This window comes from Capra hircus, chromosome 9, assembly GCF_001704415.2.
Source record: "Capra hircus breed San Clemente chromosome 9, ASM170441v1, whole genome shotgun sequence".
Classification (NCBI taxonomy): domain Eukaryota; kingdom Metazoa; phylum Chordata; class Mammalia; order Artiodactyla; family Bovidae; genus Capra; species Capra hircus.
In genome coordinates this window covers 61,676,961-61,695,277 of record NC_030816.1, presented here as the reverse complement: position 1 = coordinate 61,695,277, position 18,317 = coordinate 61,676,961, and the positions used below count along the sequence as shown (strand labels likewise).

Here is an 18,317-nt window from a genome sequence, read left to right as displayed (position 1 = left end):
TTGCTGATACAAAGATTAAAGTACAGAGGGGTAGAAGGTAGTTTCTTCAAACTGAAACTCCAAATTACCATTGATTGACTACAGGGCTATTAGAGAACTGTTAAACTTCCAAACCATCTGGATAATATGTTCTCTTAATTTTAGATTATCCAAAACACCAATTGCCTTTTAGAGACTACCATTCCAAATAATTAACCACCGCCCCCCCAAAAAAAAGAAAAGAGAAGATTTTCAGTTACAATAAAATAGCACTGTAAAAATGTAAATTGGCTTTTTGCAATAGTTTCCATAACTCATTTCAGAAAGGAAAAAAGTAAGTGATTCACTTGTTGTTAGCATTTTTGGTGTCTATGTGGGATGAGATGGGCAGAATGAATGTTTGGAACGGACATCAATCCCATTTCCAGCATTCACTTCACTTTTTGTTGATTTCTCAGTTTAATAACAAACCACATGCATGCTTATTTTGCTGTGTTTACTCTTCTTTCCACAGCTCTTTCAGCTGGATCGAATGGTGAGTTTATTTTTATGTTGTCCTTTGGGCTGAAGCTTGGTACATCATGAAATAAGCTCTAGATTTCCTATCGAAGAGCTTCATCCTCTGCTCTTTGCTTACATGGGGTAAGGATAGGGGGCTTCTGGGTACAAAGGATGTGTGGTTGCAAGTCTGACTGGGTTCATTCTCTCAGAAACCTCTTAACTTTCTCCCTCATAAAACAGGCTTCTTTTGTTCCTTCCTAAATGCAGAATGGTGACTCTGTTTTGAAATCTTCAATTTGAGAGGAGTCCATGCTTTCTTAGGGATTTCCCAGGTGGTGCTAGCGGTAAAGAACCCCCTGCCAATGCAAGAGACGAAAGAGATGTGGGTTCCATCCCTGGGTCGGGAAGATCCCCTGGAGGAGCGCATGGCAACCCACTCCAGTATTCTTGCCTGGAGAATCCCATAGACAGAGGAGCCTGGGGGGCTGTAGTCCATAAGGTTACAAAGAGTTGGGCACAACTGAAGCAACTTAGCATGCACACATGCTTTCTTATCTGAGAGCTAGCTGGCCACCTAACTCTTTTCTTGTGGAAAATTTCAATGCTGGACACCTTTCCCTGTCATTTTTGGTGTCCTATTTTCCTCTGATTTTAGCTGGTCAGGACTAGATGTGTTTTTGATTTTCAGTATTAGGCTTTGCAGATCATAATTAGGAAGGTTTTCTGCTCTAGGAAGATCAAGTGATGCATTTCAAGGCATAGGAAAGAAATGACTATGATTTGGGATTTTCCTAAGTTGGATGAGCTGTTGATCAAATAGACATGGGGTTCAGTGTTCTTTGTGAGTGCCCTGTGCGTTCTTTCACTGGCTGAGGGTAGAGTTTTGCAGGTTCCTTGGGTGCCTCAAAGCCAGTCAGCCCAGAGAAGAAGCCCGGTAATCGGGGTTTCTTGGCCACAGCCTCTCCAGTTTTCCCCCCTCAATTCTTAGAGTCAAGAAGAACTCTGTGAAGAGAAGCCCCTCTTTTCCTCCCTTCTCCACAGTTACTGCATTTCACAAGGAGGACCCCGGGGCACTCAGCAGCCTCCCCGCCACCTGGTTTTTGATGTCATAAAATGGGCCCTGACTTTGGACTCCAGCAGACGTCGATTCACTTTGCACTTAAGTGGAAGCCAATTCTGATGCCAACTGAGCCACTTTCTAAAAACATGCCAACACAGGAATTTACTTGTTTCATCAGGCATTCTGTGCTGGGAACAATACCTACTGTACAGATTTGCTTCTGAGAACAAAATAAAAAATGTATACCAAAAGAAGCTGGAGCCATGCCCAGAAGCTCAATCCATGATTGCTTCATCCCTTCCATATGGGTAGGTTTTTGTTGCAGGAAGCAGAGTCTCATCACGCGTACATTTAAATTATGCGAACTCAACTATACACACTTGGCAAGAGACAACTAGTGAGAGGGAATTTAAGCCGACAGTTCTGCCCACAAGCCCTCTCAGTGAGCATGTGCCTTAGAGCGAGCCTGAGGTGGAAGGTGTCCATCTGCTGACCTCTCTGTCACCTTTCCCACACACCCTCCCCACTCTGCACTCAGGGTGACTCAAGAGCATCTGGGACTCAGCTCTGGCTTTACAGTCTTTTACTTAAGGTATTTTCGAATCTTAAGATTTTGTAGAGTCAGCAAAAAGAGAATGGGCATTGGAGTCAGAGCTGGGTTCATGCCTTAACTAGGTGACCCTGGAAATGACTTAACCTTAGTCACTTCATCTGTCCAGTGAGTTCAGTTAGACAAACTGCCCATGGGCCTTTGTGACAATTAAAATACAGTCACACATGTGAGAAGCTTAGCAACTGCCTTAAGGTGGTTATTATGACTATTACTGCGGGGCTCTTCTTGCTCTGGCCTGCCCATGCCCAGTGGCTTGTTTAGTATTGTAGACCACAGTCCAGAAGTCCCCTATTCTTTCCCTAAAAACTCCCTATCTTCCTCCCTCAGAACATCTCCCAGGCCTCCACAGTTCTCTGGATTTTTTTGTTATTTGCAGTGACTCATCCCTTTCTGTTCTGCCTCCTTGGCTTGAGACATTGATCTGCTTGATAGAGATGTTTCTGACAAAAATTACTTATTTGCAAACCAGTGTTTGATGAGAACTAGGTACCTCCTATTGTGTCAGTTCAGACTCCATCAAAATAAAAGCTTGTGTTTGTTATAGAATTATAACATCTGAGAACTGGGAAAGACCTAAGAGGTCATCTGTTCTATTGGTTTCCAAAATATGTGTTTAGCAAAGAACTGCTTTTTAAAAAATTATGAATCCTTAAGCAGAGCTTAAAGTGACAAATAGATTCAAGTGATTAGATCTGATAAAGTGCCTGAAGAACTATGGATGGAGGTTCATGACATTGTACAGGAGACTGATCAAGACCATCCCCAAGAAAAAGAAATGCAAAAAGGCAGAATGGTTGTCTGAGGAGGCCTTACAAATAGCTGAGAAAAGAAGAGAAGCTAAAGGCAAAGGAGAAAGGGAAAGATATACCCATTTGAATGCAGAGTTCCAAAGAATAGCAAGGAGAGATAAGAAAGCCTTCCTCAGTGATTACTGCAAAGAAATAGAGGAAAACAATAGAATGGGAAAGACTAGAGATCTCTTTAAGAAAATTAGAGATACCAAGGGAACATTTCATGCAAAGATGGGCTCGATAAAGGACAGAAATGGTATGGACCTAACAGAAGCAGCAGATATTAAGAAGAGTTGGCAAGAATACACAGAAGAACTATATAAAAAAGATCTTCATGACCCAGATAACCATGATGGTGTGATCACTCACCTAGAGCCAGACATCCTGGAGTGTGAAGTCAAGTGGGCCTTAGGAAGCATCACTACAAACAAAGCTAGTGGAGGTGATGGAATTCCAGTTGAGCTATTTCAAATCCTAAAAGATGATGCTATGAAAGTGCTGCACTCAATATGCCAGCAAAGTTGGAAAACTCGGCAGGGGCCACAGGACTGGAAAAGGTCAGTTTTCATTCCAATCCCAAAGAAAGGCAATGCCAAAGAATGTTCAAACTACTGCACAATTGCACTCATCTCACATGCTAGCAAAGTAATGCTCAAAATTATCCAAGCCAGGCTTCAACAGTACATGGACTGTGAACTTCCAGATGTTCAAGCTGGTTTTAGAAAAGGCAGAGGAACCAGAGATCAATTTCCCAACATCCACTGGATCATCAAAAAAGGAAGAGAGTTCCAAAAAAACATCTATTTCTGCTTTATTGACTACGCCAAAGGCTTTGACTGTGTGGATCACAACAAACTGTAGAAAATTCTGAAAGAGATGGGAATACCAGACCACCTGACCTGCCTCCTGAAAAACCTGTATGCAGGTCAAAAAACAGCAGAACCAGACATGTAACAACAGACTGGTTCCAGACCAAGAAAGGAGTACGTCACGGCTGTATATTGTCACCGTGCTTATTTAACTTATATGCAGAGTACATCATGAGAAATGCCAGGCTGGATGAAGCCCAAGCTGGAATCAAGATTGCCGGGAGAAATATCAATAACCTCAGATATGCAGATGACACCACCCTTATGGCAGAAAGCGAAGAACTAAAGAGCCTCTTGATGAAAATGAAAGAGGAGAGTGAAAAAGTTGGCGTAAAACTCATCATTCCGAAAACTTAGATCATGGCATCCGGTCCCATCACTTCATGGCAAATAGATGAGGAAACAATGGAAACAGTGAATGACTTTATTTTAGGGGCCTCCAAAATCACTTCAGATGGTGACTGCAGCCATGAAATTAAAAGATGCTTGCTCCTTGGAAGAAAAACTATGACCAACCTAGCTTATAAAAAGCAGAGACATTACTTTGCCAACAAAGGTCTATCTAGTCAAAGCTATGGTTTTTCCAGTAGTCATGTATGGATGTGAGAATTGGACTATAAAGAAAGCTGAGTGCTGAAGAATTGATGCTTTTGAACAGTGGTGTTGAAGAAGACTCTTGAGAGTCCCTTGAACTTCAAGGAGATCCAACCAATCAACCCTTAAGGAAATCATTCCTGAATATTCATTGGAAGGACTAATACTGAAGCTGAAACTCCAATAATTTGGCCACCTGACTCGAAGAACTAACTCACTGGAAAAGACCCTGATGCTGGGAAAGATTGAAGATGGGAGGAGAAGGGGAGACAGAGGATGAGATGGTTGGATGCCATCACCAACTCGATGGACTTGAGTTTGAGTAAGCTCCGGGAGTTGGTGATGGACAGGGAAGCCTGCTGTGCTGCAGTCCATGGGGTCGCAAGGAGTCAGACACAACTGAGCGACTGAACTGAACTGAATTCCTAATGTTAACAAATTGGACTGCAAGGAGATGAATCCAGTCAATCCTAAAAGAAATCAGTCCTGAATATTCATTGGAAGGACTGATGCTGAAGCTGAAGCTCCAATACTTTGGCCACCTGATGTGAAGAACTGATCATTGAAAAAGACTGTAATGGAAAGATTGAAGGCAGGGGGAGAAGGGGACAACAGAGGGTAAGATGGTTGGATGGCATCACTGAGTTGCTGGACATGAGTTTGAGCAAGCTCTGGGAGTTGGTGATGGACAGGGAGGCCTGATGTGCTATAGTCCATGTGGTCTGACTCAGTCAGACACTGAATGACTGAACTGAACTGAAGCAGATCTCTGATATATGACTGAAGGAGCATATTTGTGTTAGGTAAAACAGGGTTAGAACCTATGTTCTAGGATCACAGAAATCTACCCACTCACCCCACCAAGGCAGCCCCGAGAACTAGGTGGATCTTAAACTTCTAAGGAGCACAGTTTATCAGTTATGAATCTGGTCCTTTATTTTATACATGTGAAAAACTAAGCCTCACAAATGACCTTCGTAAATTCTAGTGGGTATGTGTGTGCTCAGTCATGTCTAACTCTTTGGACTGTAGCCTGCCAGGCTCCTCTGTCCATGGGATTCTCCAGGCAAGAATACTGGGGTGGGTTGCCATGCCCTTCTCCAGGGGATCTTCCCCACCCAGGGATCGAACCCGCATCTCTTGCATCTCCCGCATTGGCAAGCAAATCGTTTACTACTGAACCACCTGGGAAGCTCCTAAACTCTTTTTTTTTTTTCTAAACTCTTAATAGGTGGACAGTAAAAACAAAGGGCTGAGAACCCAGAACTGCTGGGCCTGGTGCTTCCTCCAGTTTCACGCCCCTGAGATAGTTCTTTCAGGGCCTAGGAGGCCTTTTCCTCCCGACTCCCTGCATGGATTACTCTGAGGAACCATGGTCCCAAGACCAGCCCCTTATGTTGCATAGTTTGGCTGCTCACTGGAATGAGACACTTGACAAGTAGCCTTGCTGTCTCGTGTTGGTGTGTGCACATTTCTAGAAACCTTATTCATCTCATTCCCCATCTTGTGACACGCAGAGTACCTCAGGAGTATCTCCTTGCCAGTGCCAGTCCTGGTGGAGGACACGAGCAGCAGCAGCGAGTACGGCTCAGTTTCCCCTGACACAGAGTTAAAGGTGGACCCCTTCTCTTTCAAAACAAGAGCCAAGTCCTGTGGAGAAAAGGATGTCAAAGGCATACGGACGTTGTTTCTGGGGTAAAGACCTGACTTAGTTTGGGTGAGGGATGTATGTTGGGTGTCATTTGATCATGGAGATGGTAATATCTGCTGCCTAAATTATTGCAGCATCCCTGATGAAAATTTTGAAGACCACAGTGCTCCACCTTCTCCAGAAGAAAAAGATTCTGGATTCTTTATGCTGAGGAAGGACAGTGAGAGACGGGCCACGCTTCACAGGATTCTAACGGAAGACCAGGACAAAGTTGTGAGAAACTTAATGGAATCCTTGGCTCAGGTAAAAGCACTTAAGAGACTTCATTTCCCCAGAGTTGACTTTTTTTTTTTTTTTTTTTTTGGACTGTGCCGACTCTTTGTTGTGGCGCTGGGGCCTTTTTCTCTAGTTGTGGCACATGGGTTTAGTTGCCCCTCAGCATGTAGAATTTTAGTTACCCAACCAGGGATTGAACCCACGTCCCGTGCACTGGAAGGTGGAGTCCTAGCCACTGGACCACCAGAGAAATCCACCTGGAACCGTCTCAGATGATGTGAAGACATGAAGAAGTTTCCACCTCCTGATGATAAAACAAACCTACCATGGTGGGCAGGCAGAATCCCTAACACAGAAACTATGTTGTAGAACAAAAGCTGTTTTTACGTCAGGCTTCCCTGGTGGCTCAGATGGTAAAGAATCCACCTGCAATGTTAGAGACCTGGTTCAGTCCCTGGGTTGGGACAATCCCCGGGAGAGGGGAATGGGAACCCACTCCAGTATTCTTGCCTGGAGAATTACTTGGACAGAGGAGCCTAGCGGGCTCCAGTCCGTGGAACTGCAAGGAGTCAGACACAACTGAGAGACTGACACTTTCACTTTTCACTTATTTTTAAGTCAGAAGCAAAATGCTGGTGAAGTTCTGGTGGGTCCCTGCAAATCTTTTCGCCGTTCTTTCATTTATTCATTTAGACAGTAAACATCCACTGAGACATGTGAGTTGCTACCCACCATTAGCATGAGGCCACCTGCCATTGGCTCCTCTGAGCATTTGGGAAACCTCACTTACTCAACAGAGACCCCTGTGCTTGGAGGGCTCCAGTCAAGTATAGGGAGATAGGCAATAGTAAGTAAATTATCTATGGTGGTAAGAGGCCATACATGCTACCAAAAAAAAAAAAAAAAAGTTGGGCAAACTCTGTTCCCTGGTATATTTGTTTGCTGAGCTGCTGTAACAAAATACCTTAGACTCAGTAGCTTGAACAACAGGAAATTTTTCTCTCTCTCAGTTCTGGAAGCTGAAAGTCTAAAACTGAGGTGTTGGCAGCTTTGGTTTCTCCTGAGGCCTCTCTTCTAGGCTTTCAGGTGGCCACTTTGTTTCTGTGTCCTCACCTGCCCTTTTTTCTCTGTGTGCCTCTCGTGTCTCTTCTTTGTCTTACAAGAGCACTAATCCTATTGGATTAGGGCCCCACCCTTATGATCTCAACCTTAGTTATCTCCTAAATACCCTGTCTCCAAATACAGTCACCTTGAGGGGTTAGGACTTCAACACATGAATTGGGGGATGGGAGAAATGACACAGTTTTATCCCTAATACCTGGAAAAATGTATTCCCTGGGATTCTGCTTATAGAAATGAGGATGAATGCCCTCCCAACTCTGTCCTAGTAGAAACAGGGTTTCCACCACCTCTACTCTGCAAGTGATGCCTGCTTGCCCGGAGCAGAGGCTCAGGCCTCCTCTTGAGGATAAAACTCCCCAGACATACTTGGCCCAGACATGACACTTGCATCCTCTTTTAGTTCTGTGGATGTCAGGGGCTTGTGAACCTACTTCAGCACCTGTGGCAACCACCTGTCTTGCATGATCACCATGATGACATGTAATTTCTCTCCTCCCTTCAGTCCTAGAATAGCTACAAAAAGGGTGAAGCTGGAAGGATTGGATCAAGTTTCCATCTCAGTCCAGCACTTTACCTGGTCTCAGCTTTTATTGGAATGTAAATGAAGCCAGGCTGTCTCTTTCTTGGCTCTTGCCATATAGTCCCTGCTTGTCTTTATCTTGAGAAGCCCTCAAAGTTTCTCTGCTGGTTCCATCACCTTAGGAATTCTCTAATATTCATGTCTTTAGATTCCATAGGAGGAGCTGAAACACCATGTGTGTGTCATCAGGGTCTCTGGGTATAGGGAGAACTGACATCTATGTGTTCTAGGAAAACTTCTGACTTGAGTCCTAAAGGGAAGCAGTATGGAGTAAGCAGGAACTCTGAGGCCCTGAAAGGAGGTGCCCTGGGTGAGCGACAGCCAAGTTCTGAATTGGAAGTGGAATAAGTGCTGAGAATACCACAAAGGAATCTGGAGATGTGGCTGAGATGGGAGGAGTTTGGAACCCATAGCTGTCACTTGTGCCTTTCCATCTGTTCACTGTGGTCATTCAAGGACTGAGAATCAGATGGTGTAAGATAAAGAAGCAGAACCAAGTTTAGATAGAAGGAGCAACTGTGCAGTAATTGGAGGCCATTCATTCAACAAATATTTACTGAGCATCTTCTATATGCCAGGCATCCCCCCATCTATGTGCTAGGTATGCTAGGACACTAGAATGAACAAAATGGGGAAAAATGGATGCATCCCATTGAAGCTGACATTCTTGTGGAGCAAGAAAAGCAATAAAAATATAGTAAGCACATAGTTGAATATATAGCAGTTAAATATATAGTTAAATGTTATTATATACTATGTATGTTACATATGTGTTACTATCTATGTTAAATGTGTGTGTGTGTGTGTGTGTGTGTATGCTTAGTCGCTCAGTCATGTCCAACTCTTTGCAACCCCTTGGACTGTAGCCTGCCAGGCTCCTCTGTCCATGGGGATTCTCCAGGCAAGAATACTGGAGTGGGTTGCCATGCCCTCCTCTAGGGGAACTTCCCAGCCCAGGGATTGAACCCAGGTCTCCCACATTGCAGGTGGATTCTTTACCATCTGAGACACCAGGGAAACACAAATATATAGTAATAATAGCAAATACTTTCTATGGGCCAGATACTGTTCTTAGTAGTTCCTGTGTCTCTACTCACTCAATTCCTGTGACCACAGTCCTGCAGCAGTAGTTCTGTGAGTCTCCTCATTTTGCACAGAGGAGGCACAGAGGCGCTGAGTAATTCACAGAAGCCATACAACGCTAAGCGATGGAGTAAGGGTTTGGACCCAGGCAGTCTGGCTGTAAGGAGCACAGACCCTGCTCTCCCTCCTGCTATACTGCTCTCCCTCCTGCTACGCCAGAGGGTGACAAGTCCTGGGAGAAACAGGCAGCAGGGGAGGGGACGGGGTTGGGGTTTGGGTTTGGGAGAAGGAATCACCAGTAGCCGCTGTGGCGTGTAGGCTTCTGATTTAGGTCAGGACACAGAACCAGTGATTGCTTAGATCTCATAATCATCCCCTGTGGGTGTGCTTTCCTAATACAGAAAAGTGTCTGCTTGTTTGGGGGTTTTCTTTGTCTGTCTGATTCATGTCATGGTCTCAGCCCTCAGCAGAGAGCCTAGCAGGAGACTGCTTCCATGACTGTGCTGAAATTCCTAAGTTTTGGAGTTGGTTAAACCTATTCAAGGCTTCCCTGGTGGCTCAGACAGTAAAGTGTCTGCCTACAATGCAGGAGACCTGGGTTCGATCCCTGGGTGGGGAAAATCCTCTGGAGAAGGAAATGGCAACCCACTCCAGTACTCTTGCCTGGAAAATCCCATGGGAGGAGCCTGGTAGGCTACAGTCCATGGGGTCGCAAAGAGTCGGACATGACTGAGCAACTTCACTTCACTTCACTTCAATCCTATTCAAGTGTTTGTGACTTCCTAGTGATTTAAGAATGCTTGAATGTTTTCTAAAAAAGGAAAGAAAAGCTTAAAAGCGACTGTCAGAGGGCTTGCCTCAGTGCACCAGTATGAAGTGACCAGTATGATTCTGACCAGAAACTGCTGGTCACAGTCGCTTAGTAAATCCAGAGTTGTTAAGTGAGAGATAGGGTCCTGCTGATGTTGATTGCTGCAGACGCTGTGAATCCTTTCCTGGGGCATCCCGTGGTGATCTTGCAATAGAGCAGGTCCCCACCCAGGTTTACTGCTGGTTCAGACAGCTAATTGAGGCAGTAGAAGGTAATGATTAGGAGCTTGGGTTCAGCCTCAACTTGACTCTGAGGCCTGATTCTACCACTTAAAGGCTATGTGATTTGAGCAAGTGAGTTAACCTCTCTGAGGCCGAATTTCCTAATCCATAAAATTGAGGAAACAATGGGGTTAGTCACCGTAGCAAAGGGTTGCTACGGGGAGTAACTAAGATCATGAATCATTGAGACAATAATAGGGAGTATTCCATAAATGTTAACTACTATTGTTGATATCATCATTATCAAGCAGTTATCTATATCTGATTTTTTTCTATGACCAGATGGAAATGTATTTTCATTGTATTAAATATTTCTAGATACGTCTTCACATTTAAGCCTGCCCCTTTATGACAGACTTAAGTGTGGATCCTCAAAGTGGCCCATGAAAGCACTTTCAATCTGTAACATCCTTCTGAAATCCACTCATCACTTTGAAGGTGTTTAAGAACAAAGAAGGCAGAGCCCCTTTGCCAGAGAATCTAGGATGGTCCTCTTGAGTGTTCAGGAAAGGCACACTGTCAGATGCTACCTTCTGATACTGAATCAGTCTCACCTGATAACCTAAGATGCTTGTTTATAAAGGCATGTTAATGAGTACACGTAGGGAGGCAGGCTTGAGAACAGAAACAACCATTATTATGACCATTATGTAGGTGATGAAATTCCCCAGATGAAAAACATTTCCCAGGGTAGATAGTGTTCCTTTGTAGGACAGGGACAGTGACATCAAAACACCAGCAGAAGCATATTTTTCTGTTGTGGAAACAAAGCAAATGTCCAAAAAATGTTTGCTGTTTAAACTGCTGGCAAACATGTAACTGATTTTTCACTAAGATAAGCTTCCAATTTCTAAATAGCACACACATTTTTCTTCTCGAACATATTTTCATGTTTTTATGATATTGCCTGTGAATCTTTACTTTGAGTGTAATTTAGTTTGTGGCAAGAAAAGAAACAAAGTTTATAATTGTTCCCTGTCTGATTTTCAGATATTCCCTTAATGATAGCTTTCAAGCTGTTCAATATAATCTTTTCTCATCAAAGCATAAACATGAGAGGGAGCTCCCAAATGAAAATAGATTGAGAGAACAAACTTGATGGGGCATTTCTCTTTTATTTTAACAGACTCCTAGAAATTGTCATTTTCAAAGCCCAGTTGAGGAATTTAATTTTAATGATGTAGTAACAAAATACACAATACGAGATAGAAATGAGGATAATAAAAATCCCTTTCTTTCTTAAATGAGGATCAATAGCATTCTACTATGTTTCCTTTAAGTAATAACGTTTCTTGCTCAAAGTAGAAGTTCAACTTGAGGAAGGGAATTTGTTTAAATATTTAATTTTTAATATGTGAAGTCATCCATTTGATCCATTCTTATTACTGATTGCCTTATTGGTGTGTAAAGAATGGTTTCCAGGATAAAGTTTGAAGCAAGCTCCTTTTAATAGCAAAGTGTTTTGTATGTTTTTATTGTTAATTAATTTTTATTGGAATATAGTTGCTTTGCAATATTATGTTAGCTTCTACTGCACAGCAGAATTAATCAGCTGTACATATACATACATGTGCATGTTCAGTCGTGTCTGATTCTTTGTGACCCCATGGACTGTAGCCCACCAGGCTCCTCTGTCTATGGGATTCTCCAGGCAAGAATACTGGGTGGGTTGTCATTTCCTACTCAAGGGGATCCTCCCAACCCAGGGATCAAACCCAAGTCTCTTGCATCTCCTGCATAGGCAGGTGGGCTCTTTACTACTGTGCCACCTGGGAAGCCCACATGTACATATATCCCCTTCGTTTTGAGTTTCCCTCCCATTTAGGATTCCATGAGTGAAGTAGGTCAGAAAAAGAAAAACTGATATCATATATTAATGAATATGTGTAGAAAAATGATATAGACGCCCTTATTTGCAAAGCAGAAATAGAGACAGAGCTAGAGAACAAATGTATGGATACTGAGGGGGTCGGCAGGGTGGTATGAATTGGGAGATGGGATTGAAACATATACAGTATTGATACTATGTGTAAAAGAGACAACTTATGCTAGCTGCTTTTGATGACAAAGAATTGATGTGTTTTCAAGGGCACTTGAAGGACTAGGAACATGTAGGCAGACACATGGATTCTCAGGTTGAGTTCAACCACAGCGTCTCTCGGAACCTCACAGAGACAGAAACTGGAGTGTAATTCCAAGGCCTTCAAGTCCCGCAGTCTGTGCTTCTCTGGCTTGGTTGCTGTGGGCACCCATTTCCATCTACTTCTCTCTCTCCCAATCGTCCTTCTCAACCCTATTCCTTGTGCTTCCTTATAACTCAATGTACTCTCACCCTGTTTTGTGACTTCTCTCTCTGGGCAGACTTTGAGCCTGAAATCCTATGGCTCTTTGCCTGAATCGCTCCTTAGCTCCCAATTATAATTTCTGAAAGTGGAATCTCCCAGCCTCTGCCTGTCTCTGTTTGTCCATCTGACTACATCACGGCTGTCGGACAGTATATGTGGTGGGTTTCTGTCCTTCCCAAGGTCTTCCCTTTCTTTTTTTTTTTTTTTTTTTTTGCAGGGGGAGAAGCCATAGTTCAAATATGGCTGTTCCCCCTTAGCAGGGAGCTATTGATACTATGTATAAAAAAGTTCAGTTCTCAACAGGGGCTGTGAGGGCGACAGGCCCAGGGCTGATACATCCAGTACAGAAAAGTCTGACCGGCTGACAGATTGTTGGTTACTATTCACAGGGGGCCGAAGAACCTAAACTAAAATGGGAACACATCACAACTCTCGTCACAAGCCTCAGAGAATTTGTGAGGTCCACGGACCGGAAGATCATAGCCACCACCCTGTCTAAGCTGAAGCTGGAGCTGGACTTTGACAGCCACGGGATCAGTCAGGTCCAGGTGGTGCTCTTTGGTTTTCAAGATGCTGTAAGTATAATGTTTCGCCCATGTTTTCCCAGCTAAAATTAGTCAGAAAAATAGGATAAAAACATAAGCTCTGTTGCTTTTTCTTTATTTAATCATTGTAATGAATTCTTTTCTCTTTAGAACATGAGTAAGTATGAGATGGTTGCCTGTCTGTGTGCCTCGAAGCACTAGCTTTGTTATATAATCTGGTGTCTCCCCCAGGTTAGATACACATAAAATGGAACACCGTGGAAAATAACAACACTCACAGACATCTCCCATGGCTGCACTTTGTTCTTATGAAATCATGTAGTTGGTCACTATTTATTTTGATGATTTTAGCAACAGAGCACTATTTAGTCCTGCTTTCTATTATATATGAAAAGTGCCATCTAGTGGTCACTCGGAAAAATGTAACCGTACAGATCAGAATGATCAGAATGATCAATTTTTCCCCCCTTGCTCTGTTTTCCAAACAGAACATTTTAAACATACTTGTTTAAAAAATATTCACTACTCCCTAGCCAAAAATATACTTTAGAGCACAGGGCATCATTGGATAAAAATTAATTCACAGGCTCTGGTGAGAGATCACTGACAGTTCCTCGCTCTCATAGCGAGTTGCTATGCAACACAAACTTGAAGCCAGTTTTCCAGAAGCCTGATTCAAACCATATGTGATATCCTTGAATGAGACTTGCCTGTGGAACTTGTACCAAAAAAAGCCTGAAGTCCCTCCCAGAAGCCCTTACAACTGACTGCGGGAGACAGAAATAAGAGAGTTCCCAAGGTGCCGGCCATGTGAATAGGGAAGCACTTTGCATCATTTTAGGTAAATTCTCCAAATTGACTCAGTCCTAATGAGTTTATTGCTCCTACCTAGAAGATGTCTTGACAGTTGCCTTTGGCGCATCAAAAGATCCCTGATTTAAAACGAAATTGTAATCCTTCAGTGACCTTGTTTTCCCTGGAACTCTGTGCAAGCTGCTCAGTCTTCTGCTGTATTGTAGACAGGGCAACACTCCTGACTCAATTGACGTCATGGCAAATGAGAGCAACTGGCCAGGCCTGTCACTAATATAATGCTAAAGGCACACTTTCGCTGTAACTAGGGAACCCCAGCCAGCTGCAAATAGAATCAAATAACTTAGTGAGTTTGCAACTTGCTCACACATTTGGCTTCCAGTCTAGAGGCTGGAAAGCAAATAGGCAAGTAGAGTTCAGATTGAGAGTGGGTTAGTTGTAATCCTGGGCCACAGACCAAGTCACTGACACACACACACACACACACACACACACACACACACACACACAGACCAAGTCTCTCACACACACACACACACACACACACACAGACCAAGTCTCTCACACACACACACACACACACACACACACACACACACACACACACACACACACACACACACGCACCTCTGCTCTTGCTCTGACTAGAGGTGTCCCGGATGGACTTGCACTGTCCAGGATGGGAATGAACCCAAAGAATGGCCTGGATGTAATATACTGTTTAATGAGGGGCTGCGAGGAGCTGGTCCTGGTGATAGAGGACCCCTCCTCCATTTTCTCTTTGGGACCCTTGAGAGAAAGAGTATTAGTTACTAAATGTTGTACCCACATTAGTCAAATAATCAGGCGAGTCCTTTAAGAAAGTGCCAGGACAAAATCATTCTGAAGGGATTTCCTAGAACAAGTGGGAACCTAGCAATGGTCCACTTCCTTGGGAACAACCACTCTGAGGAATTCCTCAGACAGCCAGCCATCTACACTGGGGGATTTTGATGAAGATGATCAAGGGCAGGAATGAGCCACTGGAACTCTAGCTTCTGGTGTGAGAATACAGCTAGGTCACCTTCTCCCCAGCTTCCTCTAAGATCTCTAGTCAGACTCCTGTTGGGAAAAATAGCGTCTTTTCTTAAAGACCCAGGTCAACCAGAAATTAGTGGAGTTAAACCAAATTTTGAATAAACCTCTCTTAGCCTTATGATAAAAGTCATTTATAAAAAGGTAATGGCTTACCCATACAATGGAATATTATCAACCTGAAAAAGGAACGAAGTTCTGATATATTACACTAAGTGAAATGAGCCAGACACAAAAAGACTGCACGATTTTCATTGTGTGAGACACTTAGAGTAGTCATATTCATAAATGGGAAGTAGAATGGTGGTTGTCAGGAGAGGGCAGAGGGGAATCATTGTTTAATGGGTGTAGCGTTTCAGTTTTGCAGGATGAAAAGAGTTCTGGAGATGAGCAATGGTGATGATAGTGTTAACTAAAAAATGAGCCACAACCTGAAAGTAGAGAGTTACTTTATTTGGTGGGAATGTTAAGGACCCGGAGCCCAGGAGACAGCCTCTCAGTAGCTCTGTGAAATCTGCTCAGAGCAGGCAGGAGAGGGAGTCAGGCTATATACAAGTTTGCAGCAAAGGGGGCAAGCAACCTGAACATCAAAGATTATTGTTAAATAGTAAGGAAAACCAGATATCAAGCTAAGGAATTTAGTGTTTTCTATATAGGGAAAGAGGCAAGCCTCTGGGCTCTCTGAATTCATTCCTTTCACAGGCACCTCAGCTATCAGAGGGCAAATCTGTTTCTAGATGCTTTACATCCTTAATTCCTTTTTTACCATAAGGGGTGGCAGGTGTGGTGGATGGCTGCTTCTGGCATCCCATCTCTTCACTCCACCAGCAATTGCCATGGTTGGGGATGGTGGCATCTGCTAGATCACAGTTTTGGGAGCCCTCAGTCACATTAGGAGGCCTGAAATCGCTGACAGCTGTGCAATTTCTTGCCCAGTGATACAGCAGGAAATGTTTCATTTCACACTAGCACAACAGTGTCAACGTACTTGATGCCACTTAAAAATGCCACTTTAGCTGTACACTTAAAAATAGTTCAGATGGTAAATTTGATGGCATGCATGTTTTACCATAATTTTTAAAAAGAAAGGTAATGCGTATATCTGTGTCAGTGTCTGTGTAAATAAGTGAAACATTGCGAGTCACTTTAAAAAGATAGTCTTACAACAAAGATTTTTAATGTAAACAGATCGTCTGGAATAGTTCAGCAGTTTATTCCCCTTTAAAAAAAAATAAAAGCCATTGTGGGGTGGAAAACAAGGCGCGGCCGTGGCAGGTCTGTAGGCAGCACGTGTGTTCTCATATTCCCCCTTTAAGCGGTGACTGGCACTTTCAAGTCATCACATTATGCTGAAGTGCTTGGTTGTGTTGAACAGCAGCCATAACATTTAAGCATAAAAAGGAAATACATAGTCTTGATGCATATGTGTGTGCTGAGTCACTTAATTCATGTCCAACCCTTTGCGACCTCATGGACTGTAGCCTGTCAGGCTCCTCTGTCCATGGGACCCTCCAGGCAAGAATACTGGAGTGGGACTCTTTTTTTTTTTCCCTTCCTTTATCACTTCCACCATCCAATCTGCTGACATCATAAAAGGTAGAAGCTGCAGATACTGAGTCCCAAAGAGGCAACATTCCCATTTAACTAGATTGCCTTTCATTGAAGTGGTATATCTCACTTGCTTACATGGGAATCACCAAACTTCATTTTGAAGTGGCAATTTTTCATTTGTTTTCTGGTGACATAAATAAATTATTCACAATTCAGAGTGAAGAAACCTTTTAGTTATTATTGTTGGTAGAATATCATCCGAATGCATGCATCAGCTAGGTTATTTGCAATTAAATATTAAAGTAAGCCATATATCACTCTTTTTCTCCAGGTCAATAAAGTTCTTCGGAATCATAACATCAAGCCACACTGGATGTTTGCTTTAGACAGTATCATCCGAAAGGCGGTACAGACAGCTATTACCATTCTGGTTCCAGGTCAGAAATACTTAACTACTTTGCAAATATTTAGTGTTTGGTATTTTCAATTACTATTCATCTATCATTTATGATGTCTCCTCACTGCTTTTAAGACAACTTAGCCTTTTTTTTTTCATCGTTCAACGCCACCAAATAATATTTATCTAGTGCATGTACTCTGAGCAAAATATTTACTAAGGAAGACTTGTTTCCTTTTCTTTAAAGATCATCATTGGATATAAAGACAAAGAGAAAATGATACAGGAGATCCAAATACACAGGCATTTCAATATTTAGATATCTATACCTACAAAACACACTCCCATGTCATCCTTTACCAGTGGTTCCCATTGACTGATGTAAGGAGCTCTTTAAAATTACAGTTTTGAGAGATCCATCCCGGACTGAGGGAGAATCTGCTGAGGATAAGCTCAGGAATCTGATTTTCCAGGTGATTTTTATACACAGCCAGGTTTGGAAATCACGGGTCTACATAGATGCCAGCTATGTTTGCACTGAGATATTATACCAAAGGGTATCTCAATGAATGCAACCAGGTTATGGGAGTAAATGTGCATACTAAGTTGCTTCAGTCATGTCTGACTCTGTAACCCCACGGACTATAGCCTGCCAGGGTCCTCTGTCCATGGGATTCTCCAGGCAACAATACTTGAGTGGGTTACCGTGCCTTCCTCCAGGGGATCTTCTCCACCCAGGGATTGAACCCATGTCTCTTACCTCTCCTGCATTGGCAGGCGAGTTCTTTACCACTAGCACCACCTGGGAAGCCTGTTATGGAGAAAGGGAGAGATGCAATCATGTTCTAAGACAAGCTTCCAAAGTGTTTTGATAGTGTACCCATAATAGAAATTTTAAGCAGAGCTATTCCACCTTGCATGTGTGTGTGTGTGTGTGTGTGTGTGTGTGTGTGTGTGTAGATAGAGAAATAGATTGATTTAGGTATATGAATTGGGAGAAGGCAATGGCACCCCACTCCAGTACTCTTGCCTGGAAAATCCCATAGACGGAGGAGACTGGTAGGCTGCAGTCCATGATGTCGCGAAGAGTCAAACACGACTGAGTGACTTCACTTTCACTTTTCACTTTCATGCATTGGAGAAGGAAATGGCAACCCACTCCAGTGTTCTTGCCTGGAGGATCCCAGGGACGGGGGAGCCTGATGGGCTGCCGTCTATGGGGTCGCATAGATTCGGACACAACTGAAGCGCCTTAGCAGCAGCAGTTATATGAATTAGAAACGTGTTCTAAAATAAAAGAAACATGTTCTGTTGTACTAATTTGTACATGTATTATAAAGTATTCTAAAACAGAAATCTAAAAAGATAAGGTAAATATAAA

General features: G+C 43.0%; 1 protein-coding gene across 1 annotated transcript in view; it reads left to right on the top strand.

The window, feature by feature from the left end:
* The window catches only part of MAP3K5 (mitogen-activated protein kinase kinase kinase 5), a 228,391-nt gene that overhangs the window by 190,281 nt on the left and 19,793 nt on the right, over nt 1-18,317 (top strand). Inside the window, exons 21-25 of the mRNA XM_005684842.3 lie at nt 494-514; nt 5,925-6,102; nt 6,193-6,361; nt 12,946-13,131; nt 16,871-16,976. Coding sequence (XP_005684899.2) covers nt 494-514; nt 5,925-6,102; nt 6,193-6,361; nt 12,946-13,131; nt 16,871-16,976 — 660 coding nt within the window. The remainder of the gene's footprint in view (nt 1-493; nt 515-5,924; nt 6,103-6,192; nt 6,362-12,945; nt 13,132-16,870; nt 16,977-18,317) is intronic.